The sequence below is a fragment of the Carassius carassius genome, chromosome 35 (genome assembly GCF_963082965.1).
Source record: "Carassius carassius chromosome 35, fCarCar2.1, whole genome shotgun sequence".
NCBI lineage: Eukaryota > Metazoa > Chordata > Actinopteri > Cypriniformes > Cyprinidae > Carassius > Carassius carassius.
In genome coordinates, this window is record NC_081789.1 from 15871362 (window position 1) to 15892259 (window position 20898).

General features: G+C 36.6%; 1 protein-coding gene across 4 annotated transcripts in view; it reads right to left on the bottom strand.

Moving 5' to 3' along the window:
- The window catches only part of LOC132116047 (brefeldin A-inhibited guanine nucleotide-exchange protein 1-like), a 78512-nt gene that overhangs the window by 36431 nt on the left and 21183 nt on the right, over nucleotides 1-20898 (bottom strand). For 3 of the 4 annotated variants that reach the window (XM_059524594.1, XM_059524595.1, XM_059524593.1), the window contains exons 2-9: nucleotides 10577-10764; nucleotides 10345-10491; nucleotides 9023-9202; nucleotides 8855-8908; nucleotides 6624-6891; nucleotides 4065-4175; nucleotides 2876-3066; nucleotides 358-491 (exon numbers count right to left, since the gene is read on the bottom strand). In XM_059524594.1, coding sequence (XP_059380577.1) covers nucleotides 358-491; nucleotides 2876-3066; nucleotides 4065-4175; nucleotides 6624-6891; nucleotides 8855-8908; nucleotides 9023-9061 — 797 coding nt within the window. In that variant the 5' untranslated portion in view covers nucleotides 9062-9202; nucleotides 10345-10491; nucleotides 10577-10764. The remainder of the gene's footprint in view (nucleotides 1-357; nucleotides 492-2875; nucleotides 3067-4064; nucleotides 4176-6623; nucleotides 6892-8854; nucleotides 8909-9022; nucleotides 9203-10344; nucleotides 10492-10576; nucleotides 10765-20898) is intronic. The other variant, XM_059524596.1, reaches the window with a different exon arrangement.

Below are 20898 nucleotides of genomic sequence, written 5' to 3' on the forward strand. Positions count from 1 at the left end.
GCTTCCTGCCTCACTGCCTCCCAAAACACACCAGAATGAATGTCTCTCTTTCTCCTCAAATGACAGGGAAGGAACATCTCTCTTGCCCTCTGACAGCCTTATTCACCTGTTATGAGACAGCAGCTGATAAAACCACAGACAACTCAACTCTGTGCAATGCAGACTGATGCCTTCAACACTCTCGATCCAAAATATATACAACCACAGATCTCAGATTAGGATATAACCACATCAAACTTAATCAGATTAAGACTGGAGAATATTAGTGTTATTTTTGGCACGACATTTGTCACAACAAATGAACAATTCATTTTGTATACAGTCAGATGTTTGTTTGTTTTAGAAAGATGAGCTTACTTCGGATCAGGGGGACCATCTGAAAGGGGCTTCATGGAGAGCTTGCAGAGTGAACGGAATACCAAGAATGCATCCTTCTGGAGAATGTGGGAAAACTTTGCACCTGGTGCTGGACCAGTGGTAGCTACCGATTCCTGTGGGAGAAATGCTCAAGTTAGAATCTTACAGTAGACAAATTTAACTGCCAGGAATATGAATCATCATCTATAGCACATAACATGCATCAACTATAAAAAAACCGAACAGGCCATAAAATTGGCGTTAGGGTCCATTAAGCATATACAACGGCCCCAAAAAATATTTGGACACTTATGACACTTAATAATAACAGGATTTCTGCAGAGTTTTTTAAATCCAATTTAAGAACTTTACTACCAACACAAATAAAATGAATACTGTATGTCCATACAGAACAAACCCATTCCATCTTGAAACAAAACATGTATTTCAGATTATTTTATTTAATTAAACTGGCACACACTGACAAATCTTCTGGGCTGATTATAACATGCATGTTAATGAAATGTGTGTGTAGGTCTGAAAAAATCCTCCACAATTTCATCGCTCGTGGCCAGCGCACTCTTAAACAGTTATGAGCAGCAGGCTCTGTAATGTGTGTGAAATCTTTTATTTTTGTTATCACTATGGCCATTTGACTTCTAGCAGTATCCAGTGTTTCCTATACATTAGGTTATTTGTGACGGCTCGCGCTACACGTTTCAAAATTGAAATGCAGTGCAGGTGTTTTTATATGAATGTATCTATGAAAAGAACTGACGGTCTTCAAAAAAAGCTTCAATGTAATTTTCATTTCATCTTTCCTATAATGCCTGATAAAGTAGCGTTTGAAAGTAGCGCTGTTTGATTACAGCCGTTACCGGGGAAATCGCTATATTTCTGCTCCAACAGCACCTTCTGGCAGAGACTTCATTTGCAGTCTGTGGGAAACACTGGTGACTGTCAGTAAACATTAACAAAAAGCATGCTTCAAAACTGTTTTGAGACATTATTCCAAATTGGGCTACTACTACTATTACTATTTTGTACCCTGAAATAATAATTCGAGTTCTCAAACTCACTTTTATAAGATGAATGGGAAACGAAATAAAATTGGCCAAAAAAATTGGCATCATACTGTATATCGGCCATCGGCTCCTTGATCTCTAAATATTGGCATCGGCCAGTGAAAAATCCACATCTGTCGACCTCTAAAAAATGGGTAAATGCCAATTTTGAATATTCAGGACTTATGTTTTTATTCAACATATACCTAAGTATTGAAATTGGTTTATGCAATTAAATATCAATACAATATTAATTAGATGTCAATCGATATTGGATTTTGCTGGTATGATAATATTGTGCTTAAAGAAAGACAATAACAAGACTGTGACAATATTATGACAATATCAAAACTGAATGTGTTAAATCAGCGGTTCTCAACTGGTTTGGCCATGGGACCCACATTTTCCGATGGTCATCAAGCCGCAACCTATTTTATCATACATTCATGTAAAATCCTTCCCAGCTAACACACGCAGTACCAGTTAAGTGATTTACTGGTACTTCACATTTATTTCACACGTTGCATACTCAGTTTCTTTTGCGCTTTAGTGAAGTCATAAACAGCGTGCACCGCCGCATTGCACGTGCAATTGAAGAGTGCATGCTACAAGCACAGTATAACGTCTGACAGGACATGATAGTTTGTTTTTCTGAGGTGAGAGACTTTTTATTTCGTAACAAGTTATGTAAATAACGACAGAATAATGTCACTGACATTAAGCCTGACAAAATCTCATCCGATCACAGATATTGAATCGGGACAGTGCGTTTTTCTCAGGTACGCTTTACGTAAAATGCGTCTGACAGAAGGTTCAACAGCTTTCACGTCACGTCATGTCTTTCAAAATAAAAGTCTCGCATCAGAAAAACATTTAGAATTACATTTTTGTTGTTGATGATGTTGTTTCTTTTACTGTACTCTCCGCGACCCTTTCAGAACGGTCTTGCGACCCACTTTTTCGTTGCGACCCACCAGTTGAGAAACACTGTGTTAAATAATGTTCTTAGTCATTCCTTCTTGTGTTGGGGTGACCTAAAGAGAAGATACAATTGTGTTGAATTAAATGCCAGATACAGTTTACTGTGTAAGCAAAGAAAGAAAAAGATTTTAAGGATAAACGTAGGGCTTTAAACATAAAAAAAAAAAAAATTCTTCTAAAAGAGTCCATGCTTTCCTACTTCTAGCTGCTCATTCAAAAAGAAGAGGGAACTTCTTTTTTACAAAACATTTCACAAGAAGCAGTTTATTTATTATAGCAAAACACTTGAGAGAGATGAGGGTATCATGGTTTGTGACATCGCAAACAAACCCTAAAATTTAATTTTGAGGAATTCAACTGTTAAATCAATGAAGTCAGTTCTGGATAAACAATCCTGTCAAAACAATTACACGTGTAAACAAGAAGCCGTTTTACTTGTTTTCCCCATTCATAGCAGAAGTGGAAGCTGGTACCTGAGTGTCATTGGAGGAGACAGACAGCCTGTCGTCAGGTAGGGACGGAGTGAAGCTCGCAGAGATGGGCGTGCCAGGGATGCCGTTGGCGTGAACATTTTCGTTGTCGCTGCTCAGCCCTCCCTCCTCTTCCAGAGAGTTTGGAATGTCCTCAGCTGGCTCAGCCTCGCCCTCACGGCTTTCCTTAACATCTGAACACAGAAAAACAGACTTCAGGCTAGGTCCTGGTTTAAAGTGTATCACTACCAACATCAAACCACCACTAGAACAGTCATTTAACAACATAAGATTTGCTTCCTTAAAGGGACAGTTCACCAAAAAACTTCTCTCAATTTCTTCTCTTGATGTCATACAAACATTTGATTTCTGTATTACACAAAACGAGAAATTTTAAAGAAGGTATCATACATTTTCTATGACAAAAATAATCATTTAAAAATAAAAGTTTTTATTTCAGAATGATTTCTGAAGGACCATGTCACACTAAAGACTCGGGTAATGGGTGCTGAATCACAGGAATAAATAACATTTTAAAATATATTAAAATAGAAAATTATGGAAGCCTGCTTCCGTCACTGAATAAAGAATAAAAAATGTAATTGCAACTTTTTGTCTGACAATTCTGACTTTTTTCTCGCAATTCTGACTTCTTTTTCTCAAAATGTGAGATATAAACTCGCAATTCTTAGAAATGAATTTGTCTTAAAACCGCATGATTCAAACTAGCAAGTGTGAGATATAAAATTAGAATTGCATGCTATAAACTCGGAATTGTGAGATAAAAACTTTTTTTAGTTTATATCTAACAACTCTGACTTTTCTCGCAATTGCGAAGTTCATATTTTGCAGCTCTGACTTTTCCCTTGCAATTCTGACTTTTTCCACTATTCTTATATTCAATATTTATAACTAAAAAAGACTTGAAAGTTTATATCTCATAATTCTCATTTCGCAATTGCGTGTAATAAAGTCAGAACAACAATTCTGTATGAAAAAAAAAGTCAGAATTCTGAGTTTATATATCGCAATTTTTACTTTATAACTCACAATTGCAAGTAAACTTGCAATAGCGAGAAAAAAAAGTCAACTGTGATATAAAAAAAAAGCAATTACCTTTTTTTTCTATTCATGGTATATGTATTTGTGTGTGTGGGGGGGGGGGGGGGGGGGGCTGATGAATATAACTCGCCTCCAGCAATTGTGTTCACGACTTCTTGCAAAATGCTCTGTACAATCTCCTGCGCCTTCTCTTCGTAGTTTTCTTCTTCCTCGGTTGCTTCTTTGTCATGCTCTGCTGCACCTATAAAGACAGACGAGTATGTTAAAGCATCTAATTCTGTCTAGTCAGTCATTCATTGTGTGATAGGAGGATTTTCCCTCCAAGCACGCTCTGTAGTCACATTTAATCCACCTTATCATTTTCCCAATTTAACTTTAATAAGTGTTATTAAGAGGGGACTCCTTACTGCCTGTAACTGGGTGATGTTCTGATGGAAAGCGGTGCTATTAAACTTATGTAAGACTCAGAGACACTGACACAGTTTTCCAATAATGTCATCAGAACATTAGAACACATCATTAAAAGATGTCTCATCTGTTCTGATGTCAAGCCCGAATACACGATTGATTAATAATGACTAGGAATCAGAAATGCTTGTGTGTATCTAGCAGTGTTGGGAGGAGGAGGTTAACCAACTAAAATTTGTGATTTTATTAACTTAAAAGGGATATTTCACCCAAAAATGTATATTCTGTCATTGTTAACTCATGTAATTTCAAACCAATAAGACTTTTGTTAATCTTCGAAACTTAAGATATTTGTAACAAGGTTTCTGTCTCTCTATTGGAAATCCAAGTAAGCAAAATGTAGACAATCCAACAAGGTCACAAAGGCATCATAAAATAAATCCATATAAATGTCGTAGTTTAATTCTGGTCTTGTATATGTGATCACTTAATATGATGAACCAATTTAATTTAGGCTTTTATTTACCTATAAACACATAAAACATTACATTAAATCTGTATAAATCACAGTATAAAGTGATTATATCTCTGTATAAAACTTGGATTATGTCACTCAATTTATATGGATTCATTTTGACATTTTTGGATCTTCTACATTTTGGTTACCTGGATTCTTCAACGGAGGGACAGAAACCTCTAAGATTTTATTATAAATACCTGCATTTGTGGTAGGGCTGTAGCTATCGAATATTTTAGTAATCGAGTATTCTACCAAAAATTCCATCGATTAATCAAGTAATCAGATAAAATGTGTTTTTGCTTAATTAAAGTGCAATATTAATTATGCAAGAGAAAATAAGACTCCTGGGTCTCTTAAAATTAACAACTAAGTTTCCTTTTTTTTATTTTTTAAATGCATAGAATGCAATGCATACATCAAAAATAAACATTTAATTATTACCCATTGTTTCTATGTCTGTACTTGTACTGTGAACAAATGACAATAAAGCTGACAGATGAATTAAGTGCATTTAAGTGCCATTCAGTTGGGGTTTTAAATAAAGCATTTTCTGAGATGCACATTAAACATTAAACACATAAAACATTAATTTAATTTATCTTTTAATTATTGAAAACTTAACTTTTCGGTAAACAAAGGGGATTTACTATTAAAAAAAACATGGAAGAAATGTTGTGTGATTAAACCTTAAAAATAATGTCAAATGCTCATGAAGTGACTGTCAGAGCAGTTCTGGAGATGTTCCTCATGGGTTCACGTATTTATTGAGTGAGATGAAAGATGCTGAAATCACCGCGAGCGCCACACGCGCTTCAGTTTGTGTGATAAAGGAACTTGCGCTTCTGCTCCATTCATTAACAGACACGCAGAACATGGAGGATTCATATTTAAATAGACTGTTCCGGCTTAATATTTACAGATATTAGTCAATATCTTGATTTGATGTAAGTGCAATGACCTATTTTTGATTAATTCATTCAAAATTTGGCAAATTCCGTGCCATTCCGCGTTAAACTGTAAATTCCATTTTTATGACTGGATTCCGCGATTCCCTCCGCGTTTTCTGCATGGCGGAAATCATAGGGCCCTAGTTGTGTTATGCCAGTTCTATCTTGCAATGGACAGACACCACGACGTTCTCTTTACGTTTGCCCGCGCCCTCAAATCAAAACACTGCTGACTCCATGCAGTATGAGATTTCGGATGCTGCGCTTGTGTCTCCTTCCGCTTTGTGGGTGACGTAAATGCGTTGTGTCACATTAAAAAAAATCATTGCAAAAGAACCTGACGTGAGATTTAAAATAAATTAAAAGAGGCTTCGAGGCAGAGGAATTTGCCTCGATCATTTTTTGTAATCGAGTTACTCGAGGAATAGTTTCAGCCCTAATTTGTGGTTCAAAGATTAACCAATATCTTATTGGGTTAAAAATGACATGAGAGTGAGTAAATAATGACAAAAATGATTTTCATGTTATCTTTAATGCCATGTGAGCACCAAAGATGATTTTCATGATCTTATTATTTGTAAAGAATAAATCTTTAAACAGAAAATAAAAATCTTTTAAGAATTTGTGAATACATCCTAAATACACCTTATACTTTACATTTTCAGTCTGGTGAACTTAGGCAATAACGAAAAGGACTCTCCTAGAATATTCCACTGGTGTCTAGAGTCATTTAGAGAAATTAGCATAACCATTTACATAAACATGGAGCCCTAAAGCTAAATTAATCTCTGCATGTTTGCGCGGTTCGCTTTACTTTGCGCAGCAGCAGTAGCCTGGTCTGCCTCAGTCTGCTCATTCTCCGCAGGGCAGAAGTCGGTGCCGTTCTCTGGTTCAGGACTCTCGTACGGTGGGGATCCCTGCTCGACCTTGCTGCCCTGGTGTCCCGGTCCACCGTTGGCCTCCGAGGGCAGGCTTTTGCCGGGGGTGTCAGTGTGCCGCTGTCCAGGAGACTCTGGTTCTTGCTGGCTGACTGGAGAATGCTGCCTTTGCCTTTCTCTCTCCATCTGCTTGGCTTCCTGCAGCTGGAACACACATACACACAAAGTCAATTCATTTTAAACATGTATCAAGGGTTAGTTTACACACTCATGTTCCCTCCGGGGCAGCCGGGAGCCCAAAGCCAAGCTGATGTACATCCATTTCTCTGAACGGGAGGCAAATGATTATGTTTAGGAATACAGACGGTTCCCGTTTTTTGAAACAAAAAGCAACACAAGACCAGGATCTTATAGCATCTTACTGTATATGAAGACAATCTCTGTGCTCATAGAGACAGATGGTGGTTGGACTACGTGCACCTGGAATTACATTCCGGTGTATGCACATGCTTACATTGGTGTGTTTTTTAAGCAGGATAAGTGTATGACTCTTAAAGGGGTGGTGTACTTGAAAACAAAAATTCTGTCATCATTTACTCATTCCCATGAAGTTTTCAACCTTTATGACATTTTTCTTCTGTGGAACAACAGAAAAGATACTGTATACACACGGAAAGTCAATCCAAAATCTTTTAAAAATGGTTTATGATCTGCATGTTTTGTTTCAAGACAACAAATATGTCAAAAATCACACTTGGTTCAAATGGGAAACATTAAACAACCTTATTTAGCAAGCAGACTGTTGAATACACTGCCTTTATTTATTATCCGTTAAATGTAACAGGTTTATTAATAAAGTATGAGGGACAAAGATTTCGACTGAATTCAGGTGATCTAATATGGCCTGGTCCGTGTGGGCAAAACAGACATGGCTGCGTCAGAATGTGTCATGCTCTGTCCGGACTTCTAAAACTGCGTGAAAGTGTGTTTTGCTTGTGCCAAAACTGCAAATGGCATCCTTTTGATTAATGCAGCAACTGTGAAACATCTAAGCTGCACCTCACTGTCCTCATCCACATGCAGCTACCTAAACCACAAAGGTACAGACACATGGCGTTTGCTCCTGGTATCAACATCCATCTCGGATGATCCGAACCCAAATGACAACACTGAATGTGATCGTAAACAAGGTCCATGATGTTTTTTGATCCGATCCCTCAGTGCAAAACGTGTCCTGAACAACACTACCCATCTGGAACATCAAAACTCTGATCCGATGACTCCTCATTATTTCAGAAAATATTTGTGGAATTCTCCATGGAGCATTAAAATGCATGTATTAAAATGTTTCTTATAAAATATTTGTAAATATTAATAAATATTGTATTTTATGATGAATGTGCATATAAATGGTGAAAAAAATGGGGGAAACCTTGATTATTTTAAATCGATTTGTATATTTACATTGCATTTACATACAGATTTAACATTCTGAAAATACAACAAATATTTGATAAAATGTTGGTTGCTCTGTTCAGCTTTTTAATATTTTATTTCCAATACATACTGTTCTCTCAAGCCTTTTCAGGAAGAATTCTTGAAAAAAAAAATTATGGTTTTCACAAAAATATTAAGTGGCACAACAATAAATAATCAAATAAAATTGTTAATATTATTACATTTTAAAATGTAATACTTTAATTATTTTTGATAAAATATATACAATTTTTAAATCCTATTGATATTGTTAAAGGTTGAACAATATCTTAAATATAATTTCAAGCCGAATAGAGCAACAAATGGAGGCATAAATCAAATGGCGTTACTACCAGGTGTCAACAGCTGTTTTCACTGACAACGTATGTCCAAAGCACCTGAGACAGATGTTACTACCAGGTGTAAACGTGGCCTTACAAACGAGGGAGAGCTGCTGTAAATCACACTCTTCCACAGCACATAAACATGGTAAGACAGATGAAAGGAAGTCATTTGTAATGGAGGGGATGACAGCAGGCAGAAAATGAAGGCAATGAAGCCAAGGCAAGCAGACAGGAGCGAGACGTCTGAGAGAGAGACAGAGTGCGCGAGTGATTGATGAAACTGATGTACACAAACCAGAGAAAACTTCAGATCAAGCACATTTCAAGGCAGTCCTGTCACTCTTTACCTGACGATCTCGCTTTCTTGATGCCAAAGACCAACTGATCTTGTGATTTGTAAGCTATATTTTGAGGGGGAAGGAGGAGGAGAGGCATCAACCAAAAAGAAAGAAGAAATGTTAGATCAAGGTGTCGTTTCTCCATATTACCACAGGGGAAGGCTCAAATGCACTCACTGCTTGGTTCTCCATGCGGGCGAATATCACATTCAGCATCTGCGTGAGGGTGGCTTTGGCCGTGGTCTGGTTGATGAGGTTCTTACTGGCCAGATAGATGTTGTAGCACGTTCTAACGGCCTGCAGAACCGTACCTTCGTGGATCTCTATGTGCTGCGAGGTCACGGCTGTGAGCAAGGCCTGTCGGGACCGGTGTAAAAAAGAAACAAACACAAATGTAACCACAGAGGACGTTAAGACACAACTGTAGCCACAAATCCTAGGAAAGTATTCGGACGATATGGGGGAGAGTTATTATTTATTACTTTAGCTGTGGAAATCTTGGTAAAGTACAAACAGATTAGGCTCGACAAGCGGTCGCATGAAAGAGGTCAGCAGCGTTCAGGAGCCGTGCTTGTCCTGCTACTCCACATTCCACGATGAGATTTGTAAAACAATAGCTCAGGCAAATGACGCGATGGAAATCGGAGCACTACAGGTTAGAGCAGTTCTACATAAAGAATAAGAGAGAACAACCTACATACTCAAACTGAAAAAAAGACTGCTTTAATTTGCTCATGGTTAATTCTGTGTGTGTACACATCATTTTTGTATATTATTATTCTGTTTGTTTGTTTTTTTGGACACTGGGTAGGCCACTGGAAACTGCTGAAGACAAAGACTAAAGACTAAAATTAAATCAGCACTGAATTAACAGAAACTATTTAAATAAATTATTGATAATGGAACAATTTCCATTTTGAAGCTAAAAGATATATTTCAACCAGTTTTGCAAAAAAAAAAGTATATATATATATATATATATATAGCGAGAGAGAGAGATTACAGAAAATATTTCATGTTGGTTTTTTTTCTTAAAATATTTTATGTTTTAAAACGTAGAAGTAGAATAACAACTGATTGTTTAAATTTGTTTATTTTGATGTATAATGTTGAAGTTTAATGTATAAAAAATTTAAATTTAATAAGAATTATTATAGCATTTCATAGAATAAATGCTATTCAATTCTAAATTATGATGAGAAAGGGATTTTCAAATTATTAAAACAATGTCAAAAAGAAATTTGTCATGCAATTATTATTATTTAAAATCTATTATTTTCATTATTATTGTTTTATATTGTGTCATTAATAATCATTATTTAATTAGAGATATATTTATGGTCTACCTTTTTATATGTAGTTTAATACTGCAATACTGAAGATCCTGTATAAACATCACCCAAATAACCTACCCTGAGCATTTCTGAATTTAATCAAACTAAAACATGGCATTATTTGCTCTGCATGTTTATGCGCAATCTCATGTAAAAATATATGACCTTTATAATTTGCAATTGGATGCCTTCATCCGTCTGCGGTCCTTGGAAACAGCCACATATAGTCTCTATGATCCTGTCGATGAGCTTTTTTCCAGGGGTGGTGTTGTCTGGAACGCTGCCCGTTAAGTGACCATATGCTATGAGTTTCTGAAAAATCAGAAACACAGCGCATGAAATGAGACATCCTCATCATAAAAAGCATCCTGACACAAGTGTGTTGTAAGGCACTGACCTGTAAACAGTCTAGAGAGGTGATGACGATGCGCGGACATTTGGACTGACAGGCCAACTCAAACGGCAGGAAGTACTTATCTGCTTCAATGAAGTTGGTCTTGGATTTGATAGGCGGCAAAGTACTGGAACTTGACTTGTTGTCCCCAGCCGGTGGGCTACAAAACAAAATTATCCTGGATTATTCCTCTTTTTCTCGCCTTCCTTAGATCGCTTGTAAAAGCGCTGTGCATATTTTACTTTCACTTTAAAATTAGCAGCAATTCCCCTAAAACAACTGTTCGTTTTTAGCTAGTTTTAGTTTTTTCCCTCTTTTTCTGCTTTCACTTTTAAATAGCTTGTAAAAGCCCTGTGCATTACTTTTAAAATTAGAGGCAATTCGGCGTCAACTGCTTTAATGCAATTCAACAAAATACGTCAAACTTAATTAGCCTAAAAATCTTAGCCTAAACAATTGTGATTGTTGTGTAAGTTTTCTGATTTTAATTAATTAGACATGCTTATTGATTTACCATTAAAATAGTCTAAAAATATGGAAACAGAAAAAACTGATTTTAGAAAAAATGAAATGGATTTCAAAGGGCCCTACATTAAATTACAGTAAAACATTGTGCATTCTTTATTTTTTCTTTCTTTATTTTTTTAATACAAAAAAACCCTTTAGTTCTGCCAGGGGTGGAAAGCCCTTGAATCTTTTTATATATCCACACTGCAGTGGATGTGACCTAGACTGCCAACTCTCGCTTAATATACAGCCACTGTATCAGCTCGAGATGAGCAACGGATCTGGAGAGGTGCCAGGCCAAGCTAAGACTGCTGTGTGTTAGCAAGAACGAGCTTTACGATTTCCTTCAGCAAGACAACTTGATGAGTGCAGTGGGACATGGGGAAGAGGTTGGGGGAGATAAAAAGAATGAAGTTGAGTGGAGTGAGAGAGAGAGAGAGAGAGAGAGAAAGAGAGAGAGAGAGAGAGAGAGAGAGAGAGAGAGAGAGTGATGATGAATAAAGTGAAGCACTAAATGGACGTGTTGCCAAAAGAGAAAGTGACAGAGAGCAAAGCCGTGGAAGAGAAAGATGCAGTCGCTATTCATATTACACAGTTTATGAGATATGATAGTATTGTGATGAGCTATATTATGGTCGATTATGGTTCCATTATGTCATTAAAACCCAAATAATGTTTTGCTTTGGGGAACTGGAGCTCACATGCCCAAAAATGAAAAGGTTTTTTTTTTTTTTTTTAAAGATTACCATTATTCATTTATTATAAATCTCGGCTGTGTTAAATTTGAATTGGAAAAATGACTCACAACTGTTGTTAACTGCTCTGAATGAGTTTCTGATTTAATGAGTCTGATTCAAACTGCTAATTACAAACGCAAAGCTGTTTTGTGATTCTGACTCATAAAAAAATGATCATTTATTCACAATTCATTTTTATTCGAAATTTGCAGCTCATATTTTAGCACCTATCATCTATCCAGCTAATTGTCCACAAAAACAAACAGAGCACAAAAATGCTGTCTATTTCACGAGGGAACATGCTCTTGAAACCACTGTTCTTTATAATGATTCAAATGAATCATCAGAATCAGAATCAGAATGAGCTTTATTGGCAGGTACGTTCACACATACGAGGAATTTGTTTTCGTGACAGAAGCTCCACAGTGCAACAATGACAGCAACAGAACATAAAACACAATAAGGAATAAAAAATACAAAAAAATACAAATAGGTAGGTAAGGAATGACAATATACAAATTGACAATGTATGGCAGGTATATTACAATGAGCATTTACGTATGTACAGGTATATTATGTGCAAAAAATTTAAGTGTACGCTAAGTATGTGTGTTAGATAAATAAGTGTATGTGTATATAAATATAAATAGTGTAGTGTGTTCCACAGTTATTATCAGCTGTTCATAAGATGGATTGCCTGAGGGAAGAAAGTGTTCCTGTGTCTGGTCGTTCTGGTGCTCAGTGCTCTGTAGCGTCGACCAGATGGCAACAGTTCAAAGAGGAAGTGTGCTGGATGTGAGTGGTCCAGAGTGATTTTACTGGCCCTTTTGCTCACTCTGGATAAGTACAGTTCTTGAATAGAAGGGAGGGTTGTACCGATGATTCGCTCAGCAGTCCGGACTACCCTCTGTAGCCTTCTGAGGTCCGATTTAGAAGCTGAACTGAACCAGACAGTTACTGAAGTGCAGAGGATGGATTCGATGATGGTGGAGTAGAACTGTTTCAGCATTTGGCAAATCTACCACTGAAGCCATCAGTCTGAAATATGGACTGAATCGGTCACTGCAGAAGCAAAGTATTGTACTATGTCCCAAATTGCGAGCTTGCCCAAAATTTTTTGGAGTGATTCACTGACTGAATGAGTTTGAAACAAACAAGACTGCTTTTTAAGTCTTTCTGATTGACTCAGTAAAAAGAACCATTTCAAAAGATTCATTTATTAACAATTCACATTTATTAAAAATATGAAGGTCATATTTAAGTGCTTATCAACAAGCCAGCTAACTGTATGCAATAATGAACAGACTGCATAAGAATGTTTCATGAACCGTTTTGACAGACACACTGAAAAGAGCCATTTGAGTATTTTCACAATTCATATTTAGTAAAAATTTGCAGCTCATATTTTAGCATGTATCATCCATCCAGCTAATTGTACACAAAAACAATCAGTCTATTTTACGAACAAACTTGCTCTTGAATGTGCTGTTCTTTTAACAAAACAAAAATAATTTGGCGAATCTAACGCAGATTCATGAATCATGATGAATCAAGGTCACTAGGCAAACAAAAAGTCAAAACAAAAGCATCTGAATTAGGGCTGGGATAAACGATTATTTTTTAAACGATTAATCTAGCGATTATTTTTTTCGTTGCATCGATTAATCTAACGATTAATTTTTCTGACCGATTTGATTTCGATTATCTCCCCATTAATTGACTACTAACAATTTATACATGTTGATTTACATATCTGAATGAAAAAAACATCAATTCCTTAACATTGCAATATATGTTTATTGCTCTTAAAATTACAAAATAAAAGACTGACTAAGAATGCATTACTTTGCACTTGTATAGAGATAGCATTCAATAAAACCTTGAAACCTTGAAAACACATAGCTTACTGAAACAAGCTTACTGAACACATAGGGCCTAGCTTACTGAAAAAAGAAGTTCTTTCAGATGAAAATAACAACAACTTGATGTCTAGCATTCAATAAAAAGGGTCACCCAAAATACTTGTTTAGAGCAATTGAAAGAATACAGTATGTAAATGTAAACTTGAGGGCTTTAAGCTAATACAGAGAGTGTTTAAAAAAAAAAAAAAAAAAATTAACAGTGGGAGCCAGCAGCCTGTCATGTAGAAAAAAAAATCTCCGAATGCTCCACGTAAAACTTTGGCGTTCCCCCCTTTTTCTATCATGTCTAATGATTTTGGTTAATATGCACGAGGGAGAGAGAGAGAGAGCGAGAGAGAGAGAGAGCGCTCGTGTAGTTTGAAGACTGTGAGTGCGCGTGAAACTTTGGTGTTTCGCCCTTTTTCTATCGTGTTTAATGATTTTGACTAATATGCACAAGGGAGGGAGAGAGCAAGAAGCGCTCGTGTTGTTTGAAGACTGTGAGTGCACGCGCAGCTGGGGCTCTCTCTCTTACGCGCCCTGTCACTGTCACTCACCGATCAAATAAGGCTTTGACAGCCGCCAAAAAAAAGATCAATGCAGAAAAACCCCTGGATTGGTTATATAACATTGGACAGAATGTTGATCCGGCCATCGCGTATATTCAGCGCACATAAGGTAAACGTTTTGCAAACGTTTTTTAGAGAAATAAAAACAGGTCGACGAATCGATGCGCATATTTTGCGTCGACGTCATCGATGACCTCGACGCGTTGTCCCAGCCCTACTCTGAATGATTCACTGACTGACTGCTCACAGACAAGGCTATTTCATGAATCTTTCTGACTGAAAATATCAATAGAGTCATTTATTCGCAATTCATATTTACTAGAATTCATATTTTCATGTATATCATCCCTTCAAGTTAATTGTATGCAAATATGAACAGGCAACACAAGCCTCATTTTAAGGAACTATTTTTAAAAGGATAATTTATTCACAGTTCCTATTTATGAGAAGACTGCAGCTCATATTTTAGTAAGTACGATCCATCCTGCTAACTGCATGCAAAAAAAAAAAAAAAGTTGCAAACTTGCTCTCAAATGAACCATTTGCCGAATTTAACATAGAAAACAAAATACTGTAGGAAAAACAGTCCCAAATCTCTACATTACTCAAAAGTACACACTATTCCCATTGGTAGATGTCTACTAACAGATACGCAGCCGTGTTGTGTTGCTGTTGCTCTGAGTTAGCTGGCTGAGTCAGCGGGAGGCTTCTACAGTCTAATACACCTCTTCCCATTGGCTCGGCTCTTTACCCCTCCTCTCCTCTCTTCACTTCTCTTTCATTCAATCTCATTAATCTGTCTATGGAGGGATTAGCCAGCTCATATTTTTAATTGACATAAATTGAGCTGTAGCCAGGCTATGAGGGAAAAGACTAGAGCTCCGCCGGGCTCAGAGATTACCTCACACATCTCTCATTTAGCCTGAACTTTCACTGTTTCTCTCTCTGCGCTCACCAAATCAAACCCTCCAGAGTAGAGTTAAACCAAGTCGCTAATCAGGCAGAGCTCAAATAGCGCCATAGGCATCGTACAACGATGAGAAATCTGAGGAAAAGAATCATTTAGGGCCTTTTTAAAAGATTCAAAACAAGTTAAGATCTATAGAGAGCATTTGTGGCTACCCAGAAAATATTTTCAAATGTTTTTCAATTGGTAAAAAACGAATTGCATTTACAAAGGAAGACTGAGGCAAGAGAAAAGCTGAATTTTTCAGCTTGTACTTCTTTGTATATCATCTATATTTTACATGGCTTTGCATGGTTGTGTGTTGAAATTTGTATAGCTTTGCTTATATGTTAACATGTACAAGTCTATTAGTGTTTATAGTAATGTTTAAATAGACATCTCAGCTACAAATGTATGCAGAATGAGTGTGCTGAAAGCGAGAATCACTAGGTGCGTTTACATGGACACTTTTTGCTTCCATCGGAATGAATTCGAATGTAGTGTTTACATGAACGGTAAATAAAGTGATCGGGTTGATGTGGGCGTTTACATGTCAAAAGCTTCTGATCGGATTTACTCTTTTGACATGCGCACACTGCATGAATATACAGAGTTTCCCGCTGCTGATTTAAAAAGCACACATTATATTTATCTACTTCGGGTCCTAATTAGGCGACGACCGGCACATGAAGTGTTGTGCTGCTTAACTTTACTTTAGCAAAAAAAAAAAAAAAAAGTAAAAGTGCCTCTTCCTGCACTCAAAACTAGTCGTCTGTTGATGAGAGTCTTAAACGAGGACTGGTGGGACGTGGTCATGTTCCACTTCACATACACTGAGTGAAAGGGGAGTTTTATAATGACAGGAAACTTATTTATGACACTTTATTCACAGGAAGAACAGCTCGTTCTGCGCGTCATACATCATTACGCTATTTCTACGTCACTACGCATGCGCAGTACTTTCCAGTTTTGGTTTTCAATCCGATCAAGTGTTTACATGTCCTCACACTCGGATTACAAAAGGGATAAACCCCCCTTACAATGCGATCGAAATTTTAGTCGGATCGAGCCAATTAAATCCGATTGACGTATTTACATGTGACATTTTTATTCTCATTGTGCTTCTAGTCCTATTATGGTTGGATTAGAAGGGTCCATGTAAACGCAGCTACTGATACCAATACTACTGATCTGTCTCAATTAAATAGTTTTTTTCCCCAATATTTGACCATAGATATCAATTTTAATATTTATTACACTTTAAAAAATAACTTCTAATTTAAGTGAACTTAAAACAATCTTCACATAAACCATTATAATAAATGTCATATTTACCTGTGCCTTCAGCGAGTAGGAAATATACAGAAATTGTATAAAGATAAACACTAAATTCTAAATTAAATACAGAAGAATCCTTAAGCTACAACTGTTATTGGTTTCCTCTTTTTAGTTTGTTCTTTGATTAACAGACATCAAAGCAGCTGGGGTATTAGGTTATTTGGCTGCTATTACCTTAAGAGCTGTCGCTGCTGAATGTGACGCAGATATGACACATATTTACTGACGGAAAAGACCTGTACCGTTTCTGTGCTCGTTTGACTCACGCCTGGTGCTGAGGCGAAGTTGGAGAGCGCGTCAAAAAAGTCTCCTGTTTGATGTGCTTGAGAAGACGTTCTGTATAGCATTATTTTTAATGACAAATGTCGAGAGCACATTATTGTGCATCCACTTGAATGCGGATTTTCTTCGCACAAAACCGGACGGTCTAACTGTCTCCTGTGCACTCACAAATCTCTCTGGGCTCATGCGCTAGATATGAATTGTTTTCGCACCTGAATTAAACGTCGTCAAAAGTTATCCACCAATCAGATTTCAAAGATGGATCTGTAATTTCTTTACAATTTAACACTTCTAAGTCATAATAATCAAATATTAGAACAGTCGGGTGCTTGGATGATTTGGAAATAACCTAGTTTATCTAAACACAAACAAAAAAGCATATAAAGTTCTTTGGTCATATATGTATTGTGTACTTGGATTGATACACAATACTTAAGATACTTAATAGTTTAAGTTTACTTAATTAGTTTACTTAACAAACATTTGAAACACTTACTAAATTTATGTTTCTATGACAATATGTAGTTAAAGATTCAAAATCACAGAGTTTTGCTGTGATAAATGGTGTTTTCATTAAAAACTGGTACTAAAAATAAAACTATTGTTTGGAAGGAGTGCTCCTTCACTTCAAAACAGAAATCAGTAAACAACAAAGGGAAGAGACACCAAAAGACATAGATGTGAAAGCAAGACAGATGGGGTGAAACAGGTGAGCTGTGAATTAATGGATGTAGAGGGTGAATGAATGGTGTCCCTAGGAGGCGTCTGAGATGAAGGGCCTCAGAATGGGCTGCCCTGGCCCTGCAGAAAGCCCTGAGCACAGTACATCTCATTCCTGTGTCCTAGTCACACAGCAAGGTCTCCAAGCACATTAACTACACAGGCTGTGAGGGGTGTTTCTCGTCTGCACTGAACACACACTCACAAATCACAAAGAGGGCAGGGCAGCAGCCAAAACATAAAGGGGCCGCGTGTGGTTACTCTCTGGAAAATGTCAGCACTGCATTACAAGCATTGATGCGGACAACAATAAATGGGGATTTTGAAATACATGTTCAACAGCTAAGGTGTGGCTTAAGATATCGACTTACCTTAAATTCTCGGATTCCGCCTTAATTTCCTCTGTAAAAGAAAAAGAAAATATTCACATGAGTATGATGAAAAGAAAAGAAATAAATAGATAACCAAACCCTATAGGGACTAATGCAGTTGAATTAAAGCTAGATATAAGTACAGACTTAAACAGATGGTTGACTTGTTTACCATCTATAGCCAGGGAAACACAAGAGTTTAACGAGAGCTTTTAAGATATAATATAGCATTATTAAATTATCGGTTTTACTTAAGCATAATAATAATAAAAAAATATTAGATAAAAAACTAATTGTATATATTTTTCCTAAAATGTTATAATGTATTTGTTTTAGGACAAACATTTCTTTACTTAAATATATATTTATGTATATAAATGTTTAGACAATTTTGTTTTATATTTAATAAAAAAAAAAAAAAGAATAATAATAAATCACTCAGCAAGGGACTTTGACTTTCAAAGTCAAAGTCAATTTAAAAAATGGAATATATCTATGGATATATATAAAAAAACAATGCCTAGCATTGTGTATGACTGTATTGTTGGTTGTTTTAAACAATCATACAATATATACATAAACACACGCAGTTCTTTCTGGTCTTCAAATCTGACTGGCTGAGAGCCTTTTCCAGGTGTGCAATACTCTAGCGTTAACAGAACTCCAACCGTTTCACCGTTTGTAGCACTCCGTTTGTATTTTTTTTTCACTGCAAGTGTCATGTCAGATGCCCAAATCCACTATAATGTTATAAATTTTATAAGAGACTATTTTATAAATGAGTCGGCAGTAAAGATTTTTATAATGAAAGAGAATGAAACAGGCTTGTATATAGGGCTGTGTATTGGCAAGAATCTGCCGATAAGATACGTATCACGATACAGGGGTTGCACTACGATATGTTGCAATATTGTTAGCAAGGCAATATATTGGGATATTTCTTATTTTAGGAATAGGGTATTTTTTAGGAAAGCTCGCTGTCATAAAGAACCACCACCATATGCAAACCTTAGCAATAAATAAATTAATAAAATGATTTAACCAGAACACAGTGGGATCTGTATTTGCAATAATCAGTCCCTGTAACATGCTATTGGACCACTTTTTGTGCAGTACGAGTCAAGGGAGAAAAAGTGCTTGCAGGATCCTTTTGTTAAATGTATAATATGCATTTTATAAAAAAGACCCTGCTTTTGAGGTTCACATTTTAAGTTTCCAATTGTAGAATACAATGTCATAACATTTTGATCTGAAAAAAAAAACATCTGCTTAATATCAATGAAAAATAAAGTATTTGCAGGATTTCTAAAGAAAAACTTTTTTTTTTAAACAATAGAATAAATACAGATGTTAAACATTCTCAGAACCTTTCCGCTTGGATTTCACAGATTTTTAAGTTTGTATTTATGTTCCGCATGGAATCGCAGATACTGCAACGCGAGCACCTGCCCAACTGCACAAAAGGCCCCACTACGAGAGAAAGCTGCAGCCGCGCGGCAACCCCACTGCCTGCTGCCCCCCAAACGAGGCTCTTGGGACACGGCAAGCGGTGGAACAGCTGGAAGTCCAAATGACGCCACACTTCAGCTTTGTACACCGAAATGGGAACTGGAACAATTCTTTCTTCCTCCATTAAGCAGCGAACTATATCAACGCTAAGATTAGTGGCATGCCCTGATGCTAGCATTTCCGGTCAGTTTAAGTTCAGAGATGAAGCCTGCTGACTAGCAGTCGGGATCTAAACTCAAAACGAAACAACTGCCATGAATCGTGTTTGAATTTTTCATAAAAAAAAATATATATATATATATTGTTATTCCATTTTTGAGAATCGATACAGTATTACCAAACAAAATATTGGAATACTCGTGTGTATCAATATTTTCTCACCCCTACTTGTATTCAAGGAAGTAACAGATGAAAGGATATTACAACAAAGATATCACTTTACTCCAAAGTAATGAACTGAAGAACTGAATAGAAGAATGAATGCTGTATCAGATGCAGGTATTATCAGTCCCTCAGTCCCTCTCTCTACATAATACGGTGAGTTTTTAAAATAGTAATATATTTTTCAATAAAGCAAATATTCAATGAAGCAACTCAATGTTGAATGAGTGATGGAGGCTTGGGCTCAGCTGTTAAACGGTCAACCTGAGATTTGAATCCGTAGCAGAAGGAAGTAGTTCTGCACAGAAGAGGGTTTTTAAAGACAATATGTTGTTGTTTCTTATATATTTAGACACTCATGCCATCAAAATCTTGCATAAACGCAATATCATATTCGCAGCAGTGGGATATGGCTATCTATCAGCACGCCTGTGATTACCTGCGGCCAAATCACAGCCATGCTGACATACAGCCATTTCACACTGCTACGAGTGTGATACTGCTCATGTATACATTTACATGCACTTTCTAGAATAAAGAGGCAATTGCCTTTTTTCACTGTAAGCCTCTACTATTCCACATTATTATTGGTAGTTAAAAGCTAAATTAAATTAGCAAAAATATTTAATAATCCAAGATGCAAGTGCTCAGTGACACCAAACACACAGACAGCTTACTCAGAACATCATTCTGTCGAAAGCTATTTTCACTGCTAACACTCAAGAATTTAATTACGCATGGCCCCTTTAACACCTCTTCCTCTGAAACCAGTCATTAACTGCATCAGAAATGCATTCAGAGTGTTGAAAAAATTTACTAATGAGAAGCCCAGAGTCTAAGGTACTCGCTACAAACTTCTGAAAGCTTCTACATTACATAAATTAGACTTTAAATCAGCTTTAACACCTGGATTCATTAGCGTACAAGCACTTTGCGCCGACACACGTCGGTCATGCCTTTACTCACAGGTCAAGATATCTGACTACTTCAATCTGTGCTGGTGTTTTCAAAGAAGTGTGGATTGAATATGTTTATTCTGAACAAGAGCCTCTGGTCTCAGCGAG